The sequence below is a fragment of the Phocoena phocoena genome, chromosome 4, assembly GCF_963924675.1.
Source record: "Phocoena phocoena chromosome 4, mPhoPho1.1, whole genome shotgun sequence".
NCBI lineage: Eukaryota > Metazoa > Chordata > Mammalia > Artiodactyla > Phocoenidae > Phocoena > Phocoena phocoena.
In genome coordinates, this window is record NC_089222.1 from 130,889,986 (window position 1) to 130,912,410 (window position 22,425).

The window sequence follows — 22,425 nt, forward strand, 5'->3', positions numbered from 1 at the left end:
TCCCATACAGGCCATTACAGAGTATGTGAGTAGAGTTCCTTGTGCTACACAGCACGTTCTTATTAGTTATCCACAATTTGGTCTTTGTGTAATCTTTTCTCTCCCTGACAAACTCCCAGTTATCCCTGAAAACACATTCATGTTTTCAACGTTTGCCTCTCCGGTCAATCACCGTTCTTTTCTGTTCTCCCACTTTGCTTCTGATACCTGTATCATAATTCTTTAATATATTACAATTATTTGCTTACTTATCTGTCTATCATCAAACTAATAGTTCAAGAACAGAAATTTTCTTTGTCATCTTTGAATACACGGCATTCAGTATTCAAGCTCTTCTGTTGAATGAATGACTGCCACTCTGAAGTTCAAATCCCAACTCCACAACTTCCTGACTACATGAATTTAGGCAAGTTAATTCTCAAAGCCTCAGAATCATCATCTTTAAAATGAGACAACAGTCACTAAATCATTACTTAGGTGTAGTCAAGATTAAACATAAATTTTCAAACCACCATAATAATAATTGATTCCAGCAAGAATTATCAAAGGATGCTAAAAACCATTAAGTGAAAGTTTATGAGAGAACAGGTTATTCTGAAATTACTACTCCACATATTATTTGTTAATAGCCAATAAAAAGAGACACTTATACAATGGACATCACCTTAATCAAGTGATTACACATATACCACCAATAATGAGATTATGTGTCTCATTAATAAACAGACATTATGTGTCCCCGTGATGTGAGAGGCACTAAGAAATTACACATCATCTATGAAGCATTTCTGTCAAAAACTGTTTAACCTGAATGTAATTATAAGGAACAATTAGACAAATCTAAGTTAAGCAAATCAATTGCCTAGACTCTTCCAAATTGTCCATGCCATAAAAGAATCTTCCTCCGAAAAAAGGCACTAGGAAAACTGCCTAGATCTAAATGATAGCTAAATGGAATGAGTGATCCTTTCATGGATCTTCAATGTTTTTTAAAATGCTATATCTAGGGACTTCCCTGGTGGTTCAGAGGTTAACAATCCACCTGCCAATGCAGGGCACATGGGTTCGGTCCCTGGTCCGGGAAGATCCCACATACCGCAGAGCAACTAAGCCCGTGCACCACAACTACTGAGCCCGTGCTCTAGAACACACAAGCCACAACTACTGAGCCCACGTGCCTCAACTCCTGAAGCCCGCGTGCCTAGAGCCCGTGCTCTGCAACAGAAGCCACTGCAATGAGAAGCCCGTGCACCACAACGAAGTGCAGCCCCTGCTCACTGCAACTAGAGAAAGCCCACGCGTACCAAGAGCCAAAAATAAATTTAAAAAAATTTTTAAATGCTATATCTAAATAAAACTTATAGAGAACAATATTGAGATGACTACAGAAATCTGAATACGATAATGTATATTATTAGATAATAGTATTATACTGAAGTTGAATTTTCTGCATGTTATAATTGCTCACGGTTATGTAGAAGAATGGCACTGTTTTTAGAATATACATGCTGAAGTATTTAGAAGTTAAGGGTCATGATTTCTGCAACTACTTCTCATACGGTTCAGCAAAATACATATATTTAGAAAGAGAAAGCAAAAGTGACCAAAGATTAACAATTGGTAATTCTAGGTAAAGAATTATGAGTTGTTGCTAATATTTGGAATATTTCAAAAGTAAACATTGAGAAAAAAATTTTAAGTTAAATGAGGATGCAAGTAAAGCATTTAGGAGAGTACTAACACAAGGTAAGTTACTATTATCACTGTTACTATTATTAACCTCCAAAACAGATTAAGCGACAGATCTAAGAAAATGTGGTACTGGAATCACAAGAATTGTTTCACAAACAGGAAAAAAGCACCCTCATAAAATTAGACTGTGCCATAATAAACCTCGTACTATAAAAAATATCATTATGGCATCCCCAATCTTGTAGGTTTAGTCCACTCTGGGGTTTAAACAAGTATTTAGTGAACTTCTACTATATGCTAATCCTTGTTCCAGGCTCCGAGGATAACAGCAGCAGATAAAAACGCCTGCCTTCATGATACTTATATCCTATACTAATATCCTAGTGAAGCAAGACAGTAAATGAAGCGGGACAGTCAACTAATATGTTAGAAGTCATCAATGCAACGGAATAAAATAAAGCAGGAAAGGAGAAAAGGGAGCGGGGTGGAGGGCTACAACTTAAAATAGGGTGATCACCGGAGACCTCACTGAGATATCTCGGGCAAAATTTGGAGGCACCTAACAAAAGAGCGTCGGGGAGCCTGCCAGGCAAGGTCAAGTTTCGGTGAAGAGATAAGCGTGGCCAGATGGAGTGAGCGAGGCGGAGGGAGTTGAAGATGGGGTCGGAGGTGGAAAGAGGCCGCAGCAGACCATGCACCGTGTATGTATCGTCGTAACGGCTTTAGCCTTTACCCCGAGGGATGTGGGCAGCCACAGCAGGTTTATAAGCGAAGGAGCGACATGATCCGAGATACCCTGCACACCAGGCTCACCTTAACTGCTTCCCACCCAATTCCCTTGTTCACCCCTGCCACCCTGGCCAGATAACCTTCCTCTTGAAGCCGACACGGAACCAATTCTTAATGAAAATGTTGGGTGAGGGGGATGTGCTCGGGTGCGGACAGCTCTGGCACGGAACATCTTTTCTCTTACGACTCCCCAATCTGCTCAGAGATAATCCACCCCGCCCGCGGGGACGCACACACAACAGAGAGGTCACACTCGACACGCAAACACACGCCTCCCCACAGCCGCGCTGCACACATCCTCCGGCCCTGCGCCGGGCGGAGCCAGCCACTGCGAGGCAAGGACTCCTAGGTTGGCTGGGCCACCCCGCACTCACCCTCAGGTTCCCCTTGGTCCTCTGCTTGTTCTTCCCGCCCATGGTCGCGGTCTCAGCGGCACTCTCAAACCTCAGCCCCAGTTGACACGGCTGGGCCACAACTTCCGGCCCCTTGGACCGGAAAAGGGCCCATAGGAACGCCTTCCCCTGTCCCTCCCCTTCCGTCACCCACCGCGCCCACATGCCGCCCCACTTCCGCTCCCGCCTCCTGCCGCGTCCCTGGCCATCCGTGGCGGGATATGTCCCACTTGGAGCCACGCCCATCTGAGGTGACGTGACCCCTGCCCAATAGGAAGCCAAGCATAGCGCTAAATCCTGCTTCTTCCCTTTCCTGCAGCAAAGATTTGTTCCCTGCTTAGCGGGTAGGAGACCGGCATGGGCCATGAGGGAGGTGTTTTCATACAAGGGTAGCAGTAGAATGACACAGTAGTGGCTGAAGGAAGATGGGACAATGTTAGACTTTTTAAAATGCAATTATCGGGACTTCCCTGGTGGTCCAGTGGTAAAGAATCCGCCTTCCAGTGCACAGGGCGAGGGTTCCATCCGGGATCGGGGAACTAAGATTCCCACATGCCAGAGGGGCAGCCAAGCCCTCGTGCCACACTACTGAGCTCGCTGAGCTCAACGAGAGAGCCAGCGTGCCACAAAGCACAGAGCCCACGCGCCCTGGAGCTGGCGAGCCACAACTAGAGAGAAAACCCGCAGGCCACAACTGGCGATGACCCCGCGTGCCGCAACGAAAAGATCCCGCACGTCTCAAGGAAGATCCCGCGTGCCGCAACTAAAACCTAACGCAGCCCCCGCCCCCCAAAAGAGCAATTATCGGTATCACCTGGGTGTTTCTTAGAAATGCAGACTGTCAGGCCCACTTTGGGACTATTAAATCAGATTTTGCATTTTTAACAATGTTCCCAGGTTTTGTTAAAATTTGCAAAGTAGTGCTCTAGGCAATATTCTCTAAATCCAACCCCCCCGCGTTTTTTTCCCCCCATATCAAAAGTGTTATGTGCAGCTTTTCGAAAAGAGGGTAGTGTGGTAGTCTCTCTTAAAATTTGAAATTTACAGGTTTTGTAGTTAGTGATTTTGCTCCTCAGAATCACAGCACAGAAACATAAACACATGTTGCTGGTTATTATCTCATGCCCACACACTCACCCTATTATAATCGACTCCATGACACGGAGGCTCTGCAGACTATTTCTCCTTTAGTCAGCTGTCTTCCTGTTAGGTTCCTTCAACGTGGGGGGGGGGGGGGGCGGGGGACAATGGACTAGAAGGAGACGGAAAGAGAAGAGGAAGAAGCGACTTGCTCCATACTGCTAGCATCATCTCAGCAGCAGCTCTTTGCCCTGGTAGCAGCAATTGGTATAGGCAGCAGTTGTTTTCCGTCTCCATCTTTTTTTTCGACCATCAGAGTCAACCTCATTGCACACCTCAGGGGTACCAGCAGCAGCCAGGCAGGACCTTTCCCCTCCAAAGCATGAGTCCTAGCTCCATGGGCCCCCTCCTTTGAACTCTTAAGACGTCCCCCTTCTCAGAATTCAGAGCCCCAGCACCACGGAGTACCTTCTTTGAGCTCCAGAGAGCAGCTACAGCCAGGCACCACCCTCTCTTCATAGGCTTGAACTGAGCCCCAGCTTTTCCAGGCCCTCCTCCAAACTTCTAAATTCGAATTACCCCAACCTCTTCTTTCCTTCTTTCCTTTACTAGCCCTAGTGATAGTAGCTGCTGTGCAGTAATCGCCTCTGTTACCTCAGGATTCTCTTTTTGCTTTTATACTCGTTTTTAACCAATCTCCCATGTTAAATTTTTTTCTCTTTAAATAAGTAGTGAAGTTTCTGTTTTCCTGACTGGACCCTGATTAAAAAAAATACATACAGAGACATGCTGCAGGATGTTCACTAAAACACTATAATAGCACGATAATTGAAAACAACCTAGTGTCTATCCATTGGGGGAATGGCTAAGTAAATTATCTATTCTATGGACTATTAGGCAGCAGTTAAGAGAGGTTTATCTGTACGTACATGGGAAGAATTCTAAGACATTCTTAAATTGAAAGCAAATAGAGTAATATATACAGCATAATACCATTTGTGTCTAAAAAATTTATAAAACAGTATTATATGGATACATATATATTATGTAAATACACAGAAAAAAAGGCTGCAAGTATCATACCAATCTGATAATTGAAGTTAATCCTTAGGGGAAAGAGGTGGCAAGAAAAGAGATTAGGGTTAAGAATTATAGTCAAAGGAAATTAAGCCTTCCCTGTAAGATTTTATTTTATACAAGGAGACTATATTCATGTATTTATTATGTAATTTTTTTTTTTTTTTTTTTTTTTTGCAGTATGCAGGCCTCTTACTGTTGTGGCCTCTCCCGTTGTGGAGAACAGGCTCCGGACGCGCAGGCTCAGCGGCCATGGCTCACGGGCCCAGCTGCTCCGCGGCATGTGGGATCTTCCCAGATGGGGGCACGAACCCATGTCCCCTGCATCGGCAGGCGGACTCTCAACCACTGCGCCACCTGGGAAGCCCTATTATGTAATTTTAAATAAAAATAAATAATCAAGTTGTTTGTATAAAATACCTTACATCATCAGTTGCACAAATCATAGTGTCCTCTTAAGAGTTATACAGTATAGCTGGAAAACAGCTTACCATAAGAAATAGTACTAGATATCAGGCAATTCACTGATAATTTTGGTGTCACGTATCAAAAATGCTACAGGAGGGGGAGAGTAACGTGCTGGAATAGTCAGAAGGACTTCCTGGATGACAACTTCAGCCCAAAGCTTGGACAAAATTAGGAAGAGCAGAACCTAAGGAAGAGCACTCCAAACAGGACTAGAGAGGGGCAGTTAGTGAACTAAGGAATTAGCATGGCCTTTGGAAAGTCCAGTCAAGAAACTGGACTGACTTCTGTGCAGGGACTTTTATCAGGGAAAAACAACTTGAGGGAAATGACCAGGGTGATTATCCATGCCCTCGTTTACTAAATTCTGCCTATTCTTACTTCAAAATATCTCATGATTTCATTTCTTTCTATTTCCTTGACACTGCCCACATTTCATAACAAGGATCCATATCGCTTGATGTAAACCCTCAAATTAGTCCAAACCACACAGGTCTCTGTTTGATTTTCCTAGAACACCATTTTTTTTTTTTTTTTTTTTTTTTTGCGGTACGCGGGCCTCTCACTGTGTGGCCTCTCCTGTTGCGGAGCACAGGCTCCGGACGCGCAGACTCAGCGGCCATGGCTCACAGGCCCAGCTGCTCCACGGCATGTGGGATCTTCCCGGACCGGGGCACGAACCCGTGTCCCCTGCATCGGCAGGCGGACTCTCAACCACTGCGCCACCAGGGAAGCCCCTTAGAATACCATTTTATAATTGGTTTGGGCATTCGGAAATAGTCTCCATTATGTAACAGTTCCCAGTGGTTGTCTCTTTTGAAGATGAGACCCTCTTAAACCAGAGTACTCTAAACAGTGCCTACCAAAGTGGTAAAGTTACGTCAATTCTAATCAAAATATCCATAACTCTAATGTAAACCAAAGTCTTAATGAACTTTGGACACATGATTTAAAAGTTTATCTGGAAGAATAAAAGGAGAATCAAAAGGATATTTTTGGTAAACAATGAAGAGAGAAGTCTGTCCTATCAGATTGTAACATCAATTTTGATGTTATAAAATAATAAGTTCTAAAATAAAAGACCTAATTAAAGATAATTATAAAATCCAAAATACATAAAAATTAAAACAATATATAGGTGCAGTACGTAGAGGAAAAAAGCTACAAAAATTTAAAGAGTTATAACTAGAGAGAGGATGGGAAATTACAATAGCTGAGATGTCAAATCTTGAAAGTTAAGTTTGTAACCTACGTACTCCCAAAAGAATTCTCAGTAAGATTTTGTTTTCAGATATCACAAAACTATCTCAAAAGCTCACCTGAAAGAATAACATGAAAGAATAGCTAAAGATATTTTGAAAAGCAGGCATAGCAATGATTTGTCCTTCTAAACTTCAAAACTCAAGATATTGCCGTAACAATCCTAACAGTGTTGTTAGGAATAAGCTGAAATAGAATGGCAAATCCAGAACCCACATTCAGGCTCTGATAAAAGTGGCATCTCAAATGTCTGAAGAACATGGATTATCCAGCAAATATCATTGGAACAACTGCTTACCTTTTGAGAAAATAACTTTAGTACCTACTTCATGCAGCACTCTAAAATGAATTGCTGATGACTGAATGTTAAAAATGAAGCCATAAGATGCGGTACAGGCCCTACAAGCCAGAAGGAAGTGGCAGGACATACTGAAAGTGATGAAGGAGAAAAACCTGCAACCAAGACTACTCTACCCAGCGAGGATCTCATTCAGATTTGATGGAGAAATTAAAACCTTTACAGACAAGCAAAAGCTGAGAGAGTTCAGCACCACCAAACCAGCTTTACAACAAATGCTAAAGGAACTTCTCTAGACAAGAAACACAAAAGAAGGAAAAGACCTATAATAATGAACCCAAAACAATTTAGAAAATGGGAATAGGAACATACATATCGATAATTACCTTAAATGTAAATGGACTAAATGCTCCCACCAAAAGACACAGATTGGCTGAATGGATACAAAAACAAGAGCCTTATATATGCTGTCTACAAGAGACCCACTTCAGACCTAGAGACACATACAGACTGAAAGTAAGGGGATGGAAAAAGATATTCCATGCAAATGGAAACCAAAAGAAAGCTGGAGTAGCAATTCTCATATCAGACAAAATAGACTTTAAAATAAGGACTATTAAAAGAGACAAAAAAGACACTACATAATGATCAAGGGATAGATCCAAGAAGAAGATATAACAATGGTAAATATTTACACACCCAACATAGGAGCACCTCAATACATAAGGCAAATACTAACAGCCATAAAAGGGGAGATCGACAGTAACACATTCATAGTAGGGGACTTTAACACCCCACTTTCACCCATGGACAGATCATCCAAAATGAAAATAAATAAGGAAACACAAGTTTTAAATGATACATTACACAAGATGGATTTAATTGATATTTATAGGACACTCCATCCAAAAACAACAGAATACACATTTTTCTCAAGTGCTCATGGAACATTCTCCAGGATCGATCATATCTTGGGTCACAAATCAAGCCTTGGTAAATTTAAGAAAATTGAAATTGTAATAAGTATCTTTTCTGACCACAACGCCATGAGACTAGATATCAATTACAGGAAAATATTTGTAAAAAATACAAACACATGGAGGCTAAACAATACACTACTTAATAATGAAGTGATCACTGAAGAACTCAAAGAGGAAATAAAAAAAATACCTAGAAACAAATGACAGTGGAGACACAACGACCCAAAACCTATGGGATGCAGCAAAAGCAGTTCTAAGGGGGAAGTTTATAGTAATACAAGGCCACCTTAAGAAGCAGGAAACATCTCGAATAAACAACCTAACCTTGCAACTCAAGCAATTAGAGAAAGAAGAACAAAAAAACCCCAAAGCTAGCAGAAGGAAAGAAATCATAAAAATCAGATCAGAAATAAATGAAAAAGAAATGAAGGAAACGATAGCAAAGATCAATAAAACTAAAAGCTGGTTCTTAGAGAAGATAAACAAAATAGATAAACCACTAGCCAGACTCATCAAGAAAAAAAGGGAGAAAACTCAAATCAATAGAATTAGAAATGAAAAAGGAGAAGTAACAACTGACACTGCAGAAATTAAAAAAAATCATGAGAGATTACTACAAGCAACTCTATGCCAATAAAATGGACAATCTGGAAGAAATGGACAGATTCTTAGAAATGCACAACCTGCCAAGACTGAATCAGGAAGAAATAGAAAATATGAACAGACCAATCACAAGCACTGAAATTGAAACTGTGATTAAAAATCTTCCAACAAACTAAAGCCCAGGACCAGATGGCTTCACAGGTGAATTCTATCAAACGTTTAGAGAAGAGCTAACACCTGTCCTTCTCAAACTCTTCCAAAATATAGCAGAGGGAGGAACACTCCCAAATTCCTTCTACGAGGCCACCATCACCTTGATACCAAAACCAGACAAGGATGTCACAAAGAAAGAAAACTACAGGCCAATATCACTGATGAACATAGATGCAAAAATCCTCAACAAAATACTAGCAAACAGAATCCAACAGCACATTAAAAGGATCATACACCATGATCAAGTGGGGTTTATCCCAGGAATGCAAGGATTCTTCAATATACGCAAATCTATCAATGTGATAAACCATATTAACAAACTGAAGGAGAAAAACCATATGATTATCTCAATAGATGCAGAGAAAGCTTTCGACAAAATTCAACACCCATTTATGATAAAAACCCTTCAGAAAGTAGGCGTAGAGGGAACTTTCCTCAACATAATAAAGGCCATATATGACAAGCCCACAGCAAACATCATCCTCAATGGTGAAAAATTGAAAGCATTATTTCCAAGTGGGAAGCAGCCGCATGGCACAGGGATATTAGCTCGGTGCTTTGTGGCAGCCTGGAGGGGTGGGATAGGGAGAGTGGGAGGGAGGGAGACGCAAGAGGGAAGACATGTGGGAACATGTGTATATGTATAACTGATTCACTTTGTTATGAAGCAGAAACTAACACATCATTGTAAAGCTATTATACCCTAATAAAGATGTTAAAAAAAAAAAAAAAAGATGTGGTACAGGGATACACACACACGTCATTCAAGTACAAAGAAATATATGGGGGGACTTCCCTGGTGGCGTAGTGGTTAAGAATCCACCTGCCAATGCAGGGGACACGGGTTCGAGCCCTGGTCCAGGAAGATCCCATATGCCGTGGAGCAGCTAAGCCCCTGCGCCACAACTACTGAGACTGCAATCTAGAGCCCGTGAGCCACAACTACTGAGCCTGTGTATCACAACTACTGAAGCCCTCATGCCTAGAGCCTGTGCTCTGCAACAAAAGAAGCCACCACAATGGGAAGCCCGTGCACTGCAATGAAGACCCAACGCAGTCAAAAATTAAATTAATTAATTAATTAAAAAAAGAAATATACGGGAATGATAAATACTTTAGGGTGAGGTTAATACTGCTAAGGAACAGAATTGTAATCAGCAGAAGTACACAAGAGGATTTCAACCACACTTGTGTAGTAGAGTGGTAAAGTTTTACTTGTCGGTAAAGTTTTCTTAAACTAGTTGGTAAGATTATGACTATTCATTTTTTACTTCCTTTTACCTTCTTGTATAAGGTAAATATTCATAGTAAGATAAATAGTATGAATGTTACATATCTACTTCACAATAAAATTTTTTAAAACAAAAAATGTTATAAGGTTATATAGACACATTTTAAAATTATCCTGGAGTAGGGAAAGCATTCCCAGTCAATGCTCCAAAGACAGAAAACCATAAAAAAAATGATTGATACATTTCAGTAACATTAATTTGAAAGTTTTTTTTTCTATGTCAAAAAAAACAAATAGACAAACATGGGAAACATCTGCAACATTAACTAGGTGTTAATATGCTTACTGTTAAAAAAAACTTCTTATAAATAAATATTTTAAGGCTTCTCATTTAGGTATAAATAAGGCATAAACAGGCAATTCACCACGGAGGAAATATAATTGACCAGTACACGTGTAAAAAGTATTAGCCCATACTAAAAGTCAACTGAAAATAACATAAACCAATGTAGATTTTTCAATCTATTAAACTGGCAAAATAATAATCAGTGTTGGTAAAAATCTAGGGCAAAGTAAATTTTAGAGGTCTTGCAATGTTCATTTCTCAACTTTTCACAAGTGCAATCGGCAAGACAAATCCAGAGTTTAAGAGTGAATTTCCACTTCTAGAAATCTAACTTGAAGGGATAATAATGGACGCTCAGAGCAGCTTTGTTTTTGAAACTAAACTAAACCAAACCAAACCAAACCAAAAATGTTATGATCTCACGACCAAAACAGTGAACTGCTGAAATCAATTACGGTACACTCAGACAACCGAATACAAGACAGTCTTGAAAATATTTAATATAATGGAAATGTTTACAACCTATTGTTTAATTAAAGGTAGATACAAAGCAGCATGTACAGTATGACTTGTTTAAAAAAGGAAGACGACATATACATATATGCAAAAGTAATATACTAAAAAATAAAACATAAAACGAAAATTTTTCTTCTTAGGCAGGAGATTATGGGTGAGTTTTACATCCAGTTATTTGTACATTTTCTACAATGGTCATCTTTTCTAGTAAAAATATATTGCTTACACTTATTTACATATATTTTGGGGGTGGGGAAAAGCAAGAGAACAAGTTTACAAAATCCAAAATGCCAAACACCCTGGGGAGGAAGGGGGAAATTAAGCCTCCATACTGTATGAGCAAAATGCCTATATTCAATCATCCAAAGCAAATTATTATTTAGGAACTATTCGAAAATAGATAATTTGAAAATATTTTAAGAACAAAAGTGATGGTGTATCAAAAATTACTTTTTCCAAGAATGTATGTATATGTATAACTGAATCACTTTGCTGTAAAGTAGAAGTTAACACAACATTGAAAATCAACTATACTTCAAAAAATAAATTTTTAAAAAAGAACTCAGGTAAAATAAGAACTTTAGGCCAATGAACTTAAGAATTTTCTTTATGAAAAAAATCACTTTTTCCTATCATTTGCATTTTGGGTTAAACTTAGTGTTATTTAAAGAATCATAAATTAGAACCTCAAACTATCTCAGGAAGACAATAGTGTTGAGAACACATGTCATTTAAACTTCTCTGAAACTACTTAAATTTCTTTCAAAAAATATATCCGTTTAAAACCAAATATATATTTTTTAATATTAAAAAAAATTAATCCTCCATTTCAGTAATTCCCTGGTTAAAATCGGGGGACACCCTGAACCTCGAAGGTGCCACTCAGGTCCCAGAGAGCATCATTCCTCCAATCATCGCAGCTGTTAGCAACATCTGGGAAGTCCCAAGAGAGTAAAAGATAAGTATTAAAAAACAACAACAACAACAACAACAACCCAACAAAAACCGTATCTCAGCGCCAGGGCTGCAACTGGCACGGTTGCAGGAACCCCGTTCGACAGACAAGCGCAGTACCCAAGCCAGGGTCTGAATCCTTTCACCAGACCCAAATCCAGCTGTCCCAGCTGCGGTTACGCTACCTGCGCTCACCACGTCTTCGACCCTCACGGGCTAGTGCTTCTGGGGCGCGCCGACGAAGGCGGGGCGCATGCGTGAAGAGTACTAGGGCCCCTCCCAGCTGCGTTCTGTAGCTGCACGTGCAGCGGTCCTGCACTGGGGAGGTGCGGAGTTGTAGGAGAAGGCCGTGGTGTCCGTTAAGGCCCAGCGCTCTTGGGAGCCGCTCGGGACCCCGGTTTCCGTAGGTAGCCAGGCACCTGCCTTTCATTATGAGCCGGAACCCTCCCTCGCCAGGCCCTGTTCCTCGAAGTGGTCCGCAAAGGTCATTAAGGCCTCCATCCTTCCTCAACGCGGTGGGATCAGATTGCCAGATTGTGCTTAAGTGGAAGCACATGCTCCTTGTACCCCCTTCTGCAGAATTTTTGTGGGCCCAGTTTGTACTACGTAGTTGTAATAATTGTTTTGGGGGGCAGCGGACTGGCAAGTTATGTATGTGCACCTGCCCTTATATGCCTTTAACTCTTGGCTGCCTTGTAGCTTTAATGGAATTTCACGAATGATATGTTATGTTGGGTTTCCCTGATACACAGCTAAAACCAAAACCAAAAACAAAACGGTGTCACAGTTATTTTTATACAAGTGCCGAAAGTAATCATCCATTGTGCACCACAGCAGATGCGGTATTTTTGTTGTTTTAATGCAGTTTATCAAATTAATGTGCAGATGGTAGGACTGGCTTTGACTTTGTTACTCCAAACTGAACACTTGGGCTTGTGGGATTAATTTTAGAATGTTTTGTTTTACTCGACTCAATAATACTATTGTTTGTACAGGAATTACTTTTACAAATAAAAATGGACATGTAGCCAATGTTTCCTGCCTCCACTCTTGCTTTCTATAGATCTTTTAATTTTTAAACATGATTTGATTTGGGACTAAGTTTCTTTTAAAGGTTTGTCATTATTTCTTTATAGATGATTCCAGTTCAAGATATTTTTCAGATTAATACATGACAAACTGTCACTGTGGAATAAAGATACATACTGAACAATTTTACATTTAAGGATGTCTATATATGAAGTACATAATCATTGGTAAAAGTCTAAGAAAGCTATGTTGCCTCTAACATTGAACTATAGTTTCTTACAGCTTTTATTGTGTCTCTTACATTATATAATGTAGGCAAGACCATCTAATTTGTTTTCTAATACTTCCATCCACTCTCCAAAAAAATTTATTAATCATGAGGTTGGAAAATCTGTACTTCTCTTGGTCACTGTGTTAATAGTCCAATGTCTAAATTTGACAGGTCTGTCTGGGAAGAAAACTTATAATGCTACATTATTGTAGTCTATGTTTTTATATTATACTTGAGATCTATATATTTACACATAACAATGTGTTTTTAATTAAAATAATGTATAAAGACTAAAAAAAGTATAGCAATTTAGTCCTACTGAAAGTAACATGTGCATCATTTGGCCCCTTTGGTGGCCTCTAGGGATGTCAGTCTCATGCTCTGTGGGGTATTTCACCCAAATCTGGAAGTGGCTGGAGGGAGTCAGAAACTAAACGTCCAGCTGGTCCAGCTGGCTGTGTGGTGGCAGCGGAGGAAGGACTAGTATTTCCAGGGCAACTGACAGGGCACTGGGGAGGTGGGCAGCATGGAGGGAATCAGAGGAGGCACCGTGAGATGTGCAGCCAATATAGGCACTGTGCTATGAATACCACTCGGATTCTTATTTGTGTTTATATTTAAGATCTATCCACATTGCCTTGTTAGTTCCACTTTATTACTTTTGATTTTTACTTGGATAGTATGTAGCATAATATATTTACTAATTCACTTAGTGATGGGCATGGTACATTGCCTCCAACTTTTTACTAAGATAAACAATGCATTATGTCCCCCACGCCTACTCCTCTATCCAAGTCTGACTTTTCAAGGAATACCCAACACACAGTACCAAGCTGAGTGCTAGCAATTAGTAAATATTTAATAAACACTTTGGAAACTGATTTATGGAGGGCCTCAAAATCCAGATAGTGTGTTTATTTGACTCTAAGTCAATTTGCTAAAAATAAATTTACAGAGAGCTACTTCCAGAGAGAAAAATTTGTCAAAATCCAATTTTCCAAAAACAAATGCTCTAAATTACCAGTTTGATGAATAGGTGAGGCCTATTAAAAAGTCTGAGCTCTGCTCGTGCTTCAAAGCCTTCTGTGAGGTGAGCCAAGGAGCAGAGGCAGAGCATGAGTATACAAAAATAGAGATGAACTGAAAACTCCGTTTAAGAAAAATTTCACTAATCTTTGTATCAAGTGCCTGGGGCAGATGCAAAACTAATGCTTTGAAAAAAATCTATTTGGCAAACTCGCTTTTAACTGCTAGTAACAGACACAGAAATATAAATAAAACTGGTTTTATTTCATAATAAGCTGTCTAGAGATAGGCAGCGGCTAGTGTCCGATCAGTAGTTTAACAGCTTGAGGACTGGCATCTCTGTGGCTCTTTTGGCCCATCCTTCCCTCGTGGTTGAAAGGACTACTGCAGCTCCAGCCATCACTTTGGTATTTCGGACAGAAAGAGAGGGAAGAGGTGCCCTAGCTGCATCTATCATTTTAATCAGGGAAGCAAAAGTTTTCCCAAAGGTTCCCTGGCACCCCCACCAGCTGCAAGAGAGCCTGGAGAGAGTGAGCATTAAGCTTTCCCAGGTTCTTAGTGGAGGCAGATAAAGGGGAAGTGGATTGGGAGTAAGTGGCAAGTTAACACCAACTCTATCGTCCTCAAATATAATTAACTTCTCTTTCAAAATAGGTAGTTTATATGTCAAGACATGTCTATCAACAATTTTAAGATTATAATTTAAAACTCAGTTCTGGGCTTCCCTGGTGGTGCAGTGGTTGAGAGTCCGCCTGCCGATGCAGGGGACACGGGCTCGTGCCCTGGTCCAGGAAGACCCCACATGCCGCGGAGTGGCTGGGCCCGTGAGCCATGGCCACTGAGCCTGCGCGTCCGGAGCCTGTGCTCCGCAACACGAGAGGCCACAACAGTGAGAAGCCCGCGTACCGCAAAACAAACAAACAAACAAAAAAAACTACACTCAGTTCTGCGTTCAATCATGAATATTTTTAACAGATGCATTTCAGTTATACTACTTTTCCTCTTTTTCTCCCCCTTAACATTTTAGAATGGGACTAAAGGGAAATTACTTAATCTTTCAAGAAAGAGTCGGGGAGAAAGTCAAAAGACCAACAGTAGCAAAACACTTTGAACTACTCTTCTGCTCCTTGTCCTTCCACACCAAAGAGCATCTGGAAAACATCCCCACATCCTTTGGCATTTAAAAACTGATACAGTTGACCAAAGTCCATGTGGTTTCCTCTGGCTCCATTAACACTGAATACTTTTTCTTCAAAAACTGAAAATTTTCTTTGTCTTTCCATTTCCTCATTTGTACCATCAAAAGCAATGTCTTCTCGATGGCGAATTAAAATTCTCTTCCAGTTTAATTTTCTGAGTCTGAAAGAAATTTTCAGAGTAGAAATTTTGAAAATGTGTATTCTAAGGCACTGAAAATAGAAGTTATGAAACAGATTTCTCAGTGCCTTTTCCTAGAAGTAAAGAAATCTACTTTTATCTCACATGGATTTTATTTTAATCAAATATGATTCTGGTTATAATCCCACCCCCAAACTCACTTATTGCCATTATCACTGCCTTGTATTAGCATTTTAGAAATGTGGAAATTGCTGAATCTCGACCTCCCAAAGGGACTTCTCAGAAATGAGAAGATTAGAAACCCCCTTGTTTCACAGGGTTCACACAATTTACAGCATCACTAAGATGAGGGGAGAATCAGATCCATAGACATGGAGGGGACAGTAGACACCATCTTGGGCCGGGGCTCGATTTAACATCTATCTACAGAACATCTTCTTTGTGCCCTGTATCAGGTGAAGGGAGTGATGCTGATCATATGTGAGTGCTGTTTTAGACTGAGTCCCCATACATACTGATTTCCACATCTCTAGTATCGTGTTTAGTACTAAAATTATTGACAAGACATACAAAAGTTGTGAAAGCCAACCTTGACCAGAATTCTTCACAGGCACTTTGTGGGCCTTCCACACAAACAACACCAGGTTTCCCAGGCATGCTAAACCCAGATAGGGAAAGCTCTTTCGCCCACTCTAGAATGTTCTTTCTTTTGCATTTGTTGTAGATGTGATGGCTGTAGATCCAGAGTCTTGTGAGAATGAGGTCAACTGGCTGGACTGTACTTCCTGGAACAGGGGAAGGTGTGTTGTCTTTGCTGACATAGTCAGAAGCGTGTTCTCTAACCCACTCTGTGGCATTCAATATACAGACATCTCCAAGACAATTCTTTTGTAGGTATGTGGTCAGATCTGTATTCAGCTGAGCCTGCCGGGATCTACTTAATAATACTGATCTGATGGAAAAGATACGGGATTAAAAAATTAAATCAATTTTCTTGGAACAGAAAACAAACTTGAGAATTGCTTTTATTCTCAGATTAGTTTTGACCTCTAGAATTGGCCAGTTTCTGTAACATACCTGACAGTAATTTCAGGCAGAACTGCAGGGTATTTAAAGGGAAGAACACAGGCCAGAGAAAACATCACCTGATAAAAAATAAAAATAAAAAAGAGAGAGAGAGAGAAAAAAATGCCGTAAGGGCTGTTTTAAGTTGAGACATGTTTCAAAAGTAAACATGAAACATGCTTCCAAAAGTAAAACTGAATTACCACTGCTTCCTCAGATATGTCCAGGTTCATAGTGATAGTAAAGTAAACTTTTGAAGATCGTCCTTCCATTGTCCTCTTTTCAATACAATCTTTTAGTTCTGCTAAAGCCAGCTGGTCATTCACTATGAGCTCATTCACACCGGGGAACATACTGGCTAGCAGGTCTAACTCAGAGAGCTGGGCCTCTGCCTGTTCAATCTCAATCATTTTTGGATATCTGTAGGGTTCTAGGAAGACAGGATAATAGAGACATTTACAAGTATTATACAATCTTGGGAGAACTCAATATGGGTACTTACTGAATATGGAAACTTATTGAAAATTTGATTTCTTCATAAAATATGAAAGTTAATCAGAATACCTTCTGGCTATTCTACTTTCAGATGTAATATGCTAAGGACCCAAAGAACAGGACAATCCAATGAGAGCCATAAAACTCTAATAATAAGCAGGCACCAAATTCTTCTGTTTCTAGATAGTTGATGTGGCATCTTGAGCTGCCACAATGAGCAATTACATTGAAGTAAACTAATTATGTAGTCAAACGCCATATCATTGATATAACAAGGATAGAGGCTCTGACTGGTTACCTTGGAAAATTAGAATGAAAAGAATAAGTAAGAGAGTTAGTTATGTGGACGGTTAATTTTTCCTTCTTAACTTAATATTCGTTAGTTTTTTAAAAAAGTAGAAGAATGTGAAAAAGGAGAATAAAGGCTAATTATCCCACAGCTCAAGTAACCCATGTTAACATTACAAAAAAAAAGTACAAGATTATAAAATTCAAATGGCAGAGAAAGGTTATAAAATGAAGATACAGTTTGCTGCTGGTGACTGCTTCCCCTATCTGTCCAAGTCCCTGATCCAAGGCAGAGTTTTAGGTATTTCAGAAACAGAAAACATTTTAGGCATTATACATATATAGAAAACACATGTTGGTATAATGTGTAAATAAATGTAGAGAATTAAATATATAATTAAAATGTATCTACGGGGATCATATATACACATCTTTTTTCCTTACTTCCTATCCCTCTTCCCCCCAAATATATTTTGCAGATCTATTCACTGTCAGCACATATTGTTTTATCTCATTCTTTCTAGTGGTTGACTGTCATACTGAATCATGTAGATATGTCATAATTTATTGCGTTTGTTATCTACTGATGGGCACTTGGGTTGCTTCCAGATTTTTTCTATTATGAGTACTTCTATAATGGTAGTTTATATATATATATATATATGTGCATGTTGAACTGTGAATACTGTATATTCAAGAATCAGTTTGTAGAGGTGGCTGGTTGGTACAGCATTTAAAAATTTTTTTTTTTTTCTTTTTTTAAGATGTTGGGGGTAGGAGTTTATCAATTTATCTATGTATTTTTGCTGTGTTGGGTCTTCGCCCCCGCGTGAGGGCTCTCTCTAGATGTGGCAAGCGGGGGCCACTCTTCATCACAGTGCGCGGGCCTCTCACCATCGCGGCCTCTCTCGTTGCGGAGCACAGGCTCCGGACGCGCAGGCTCAGTAGTTGTGGCTCACGGGCCTAGCCTCTCCGCGGCATGCGGGATCCTCCCAGACCAGGGCTCGAACCCGTGTCCCCTGCATTGGCAGGCAGACTCTCAACCACTGCGCCACCAGGGAAGCCCCTAAAAATTTTGGTAGATATTGCCAAGTTGCCTTCCAGAAAGTTGCTACATGGAAGTTTAAAATTTTTACACAGTCCCCTCCTTTAAAAAAATTCTTAATACATTGTCTTTTTATGGTGTTTTGTGTCTGTGTGTGCCATTCATGAGTTTTTATTTTTAAGGAGGCAAACTCACCAGCCTTTTCTTTTACAGATTCTGGACTTTGAATCTTTGTTAGAAAAGTCTTCCCCACTCCAAGGTTATAAAGGTTACCAATCTGCTAATCAAAATGTGATTTAAAATTTTTTTTTAGAATTTGATAAATTGATTTTAATTTCATTTGCAAGACAAAGTGTGGGGCTTTCTAATAAAACACGAAGGCTGAGCACATGTATTTATTTCTCTTTCTCTATTTTTCCCCCATTTAAACTAGAGTAAAGGAACAGATTCTTAAAGACAAAGGGAGAGGAAATAATAGATAAAAGCTGTCAACAAAATTCTGGAAGATGGAAAGGGGTGAATGAATTATAACTGACAGATTTCAGCTTTCTTCCCTCTGTTAACTTCTTGGTCAGGTGGGGAAGGGAGCTGCAGAACTTCAGAAAGGCTCAGTACTGTCAACACCAGCTACCTTGGAAAGCAGCAGTGTGTATGCAGTAGAAAACACGAATTTGTTGAAAGTCTTGGGTCTAGACTTTAGTTCAGCATCTCTTAATATTGGCACTATTGACATTTTGGATGAGATAACTCTGTGTGTATGTGGGTGGCAATCTCTATCTTTTAATTACAGTATTTAGACATTTACAGTTAATGCAATATTAATATGTTATGTCTTAAGTCAACCATTTTGTTTTCTATTTCTTTGGAGTTTTTTTCCTGCCTTTTTGAAAATATTTTGCAATTCCATTTTGGTTAATCTATAATGTTTTTGCCTGTATTTCTTTTTATAGCTTTTTTAGTGGTTACTCTAAATTATATATATATAATATTATATATATATAATTACACACATATGTATATACAAATTATAACAGTCTACTGGTATCATATTTACCAGTGTCAGTAAAATACAGAAACCTTATGCCACTTTTACTTTTACCTTCCTCCGTTAATAATATAGTGATCTTAGGGAGGGAGGGAGATGCAAGAGGGAGGAGATATGGGAACGTATGTATATGTATGACTGATTCACTTTGTTATAAAGCAGAAACTAACAGACCATTGTAAAGCAATTATACCCCAATAAAGATGTTAAAAAAATAATAATATAGTGATCTTAAATTTTTCTTCTACATATATTTAGAACAACAGTGTAATAATTTTTGATTCAGCCATCAAATATGATGTAGAAAACTCAAGGAAAATCCATTTTATTCATTTATATTTTTGCTCAGTCATGATATTTCCTCCATAATTCCTTTCGTTTTCTTTTCTGTTTAGAAAACTTACTTTAGCCATTCTTTTAGGGTAAGTCTTACAAATTCTCTTAGTTTTCCTTTATCATAGAATGTCTTGATTTCTCCTTCATTCCTGAAGCATATTGTCACTGGATATAAGTATTCTGGGATGATAGTTCTTTACTTTCAGTATTTGAACAGTATTATGCCTCTTCCTCCTGGTCTCCATAGTTTCTGATGAAAAATGCTCTGTTATTTGAATTGTTTACCCTTATAGCTAAGGTTCATTTTGCTCTTGCTGCTTTCAAGATATCTTTCTTTTAGTTTTCGGAACTTTGACTATGATGTGTCTTGATGTGGATTTCTTTGGGTTTATCTTGCTTGACATTAATCTGGTCTCTTGAATCTGTTTATACCTTTTGACAAATTTGGGGAATTTTCAGCCATTATTTCTTCAAGTACATTTTCAGTTCTGTCCTCTTTCTCCTCTCCTGGGGTGACATGAATGTCAGATCTTTTGTTATAGTCTCACATGTCCCTAAAACTCTATTTATTTTTGGTCTATTTTCTCTCTGTTATTCAGATTGGGTAATTTTTGTTGTAACTTCCAGTTTGCTGATTCTTTCCTTTGCTCCTTTCCTTCTGGTGTTGATTCTATCTACTGTGTTTTTAATTCTGGTTGTTATATTTTTCATTTCTAACATTTCTTTTTAGTTCTTCTTTCTATCTTCTGTTTCTCTACTGAGACTCTATTTTTTTCATTTGCTTCAAGTGTGTTTGTAATTGCCTGTTGAAAATTTTTATGATAGGGGTTTTAAAATCTTTGTCAGATAATTCTCCCATCTCTGTCATTCTAGTATTGGCATCTATTGATTTTCTTTTTTCATTTAGTTTGAGATTGTCATTGTCCTTGGTATGATGAGCGATTTTGATTGAAACTTGGACATTTGGGGTATTAAGAGACTCTGGATATTATTTAAATCTTCCAATTTAGCATGCTTTATCTGATAATGCTTCAGGAGGGGAAGAGGTGGGTGCTGCTTCATTACTACCAAGTGTGATAGAAATCCAGGTTCCCTACTCAGCTTTTATTGACATCTAAGGTAAGTAGGGGAGTGGAGAGAGTTCTTCATTACTGCTGGGTGAGGATGGGCATTCTAGTGCCACTGTAGGCCTCTAAGGATACCTCCCTGGTTGGGAGTGATAGGAGTGCCTCATTATTGCTCCCCAGGTGGCCTCCACTAACACCAGGGTTAGGGGTGGCTTTGTTAATGGTAGGTGGTGTTGAGAGCTCTGACTTTCCACTAGACCTCTCTGACAACACCCCAGAAGGGGATAAAAGAGGGTCCCTTGTTATTGCTGCATCACGCAGACATACAAACTCTTCATGTGGTCTGACATGGACCTGACATGGGGCTGACACTGACACTGTAGTGCAGTCCTTGTTACTGCCTAGCAGGGAGGAAAGTCCTGGGTCCCAACTCAGACATTTTTGGCACCTTTCTGACAAGGGGTGGGCATTAGGTGCTTATTACAACTCAGTGAAGATGGAATCTAGGCTCCCTTTGCTGGTGTTAGTAGGGGAGAGGCCACAGTGTTTTTGTGGGATTTGCCTGGTATACAGTATTTATTATTTAAATGTTTTCTGTCTTGCTAGACTGTACTTTTCTTGATACCTTATTAGATAGAGAAGGTTTTTGTTAGGGCTTAAATTTTTCTTTTTTTTTTTCCGGTTGGTACCCTTGGATTTCTGGATACCAATCCAAAGATGACAGAGAGACACAAAGTGAGCAAATGCTGTTGGAAAAATGGCACCAATAGATGTGCTCAACGGTTGCCACAAACCTTCAATTTGTAAAAATCACAGTATCTGCAAAGTGCAATAAAATGAGGTATGCCTGTATATTCAAACAGTAGAATATTATGAGATAATTTTAAAAATGGATGTTAACATTGATGTTCATGTTATATGGTTACCTAAAATAGTAGATTGTAGAGCAATATACATAATCTTAATCAATAAATAATGATATTACTATTCATTCTTATACCATCACACATACTTGAAAAAAAAATCACAAAGAGAATTCACCAAACTATTAACAGTTGGCTAAATGTGGGTAGAGGGAAGAAGAGAAGGATTTTCACTTTTCAGTTTGTGTGCTTCTATATTGTTTGACGTTTTATGATTAGCATGTAGTACTTCTAAATTCACCAGAAAAAAAATAAGGGTTACTCTTCCGAATGGAAAAGAAGAGCTCAATCCCACTGTTGCACAGGCAAACATGGCTTACCTTCTCAATGAGAATTTACTCGGTGAAATCAAACACCATTATTTCAGCTACTGGTGTCTTCATGGAATTCCTTTTAATCTTTGGTAAAGGTTTATCAAGCAGCTACTATTTGTAGAGCTTCATCCTTCACTCCTTCTTGGAACTTTCTATTTAGTTCAAAGATCAGGACTTATATCTAATAAAATATAGAACAATGAAGGTAAAAAGGCCAAGTGCTTAATGACCAGTATAGGTATTATCACGAGGATTAACATAAGAGCATAATCAATGAAATAGGTCAT

At 39.2% G+C, this 22,425-nt stretch overlaps 2 protein-coding genes across 3 annotated transcripts in view; both read right to left on the minus strand.

The window, feature by feature from the left end:
* LTN1 (listerin E3 ubiquitin protein ligase 1) overlaps nucleotides 1–2,897 on the minus strand; it is a 63,031-nt gene extending 60,134 nt beyond the window's left edge. For both annotated transcript variants that reach the window (XM_065876201.1, XM_065876202.1), the window contains exon 1: nucleotides 2,856–2,897. In XM_065876201.1, the coding sequence (XP_065732273.1) occupies nucleotides 2,856–2,897 (42 nt within the window). The remainder of the gene's footprint in view (nucleotides 1–2,855) is intronic.
* A 12,437-nt stretch (nucleotides 2,898–15,334) lies between these two features.
* On the minus strand, nucleotides 15,335–17,035 carry RWDD2B (RWD domain containing 2B). The gene is made up of 4 exons (XM_065875898.1): nucleotides 16,829–17,035; nucleotides 16,638–16,705; nucleotides 16,150–16,512; nucleotides 15,335–15,581 (listed from the first exon to the last, which is right to left on the minus strand). Exons 1-4 carry the CDS (start codon nucleotides 17,033–17,035, stop codon nucleotides 15,335–15,337), a joined length of 885 nt encoding a protein of 294 aa, XP_065731970.1.
* Between the last annotated feature and the right edge of the window lie 5,390 nt (nucleotides 17,036–22,425).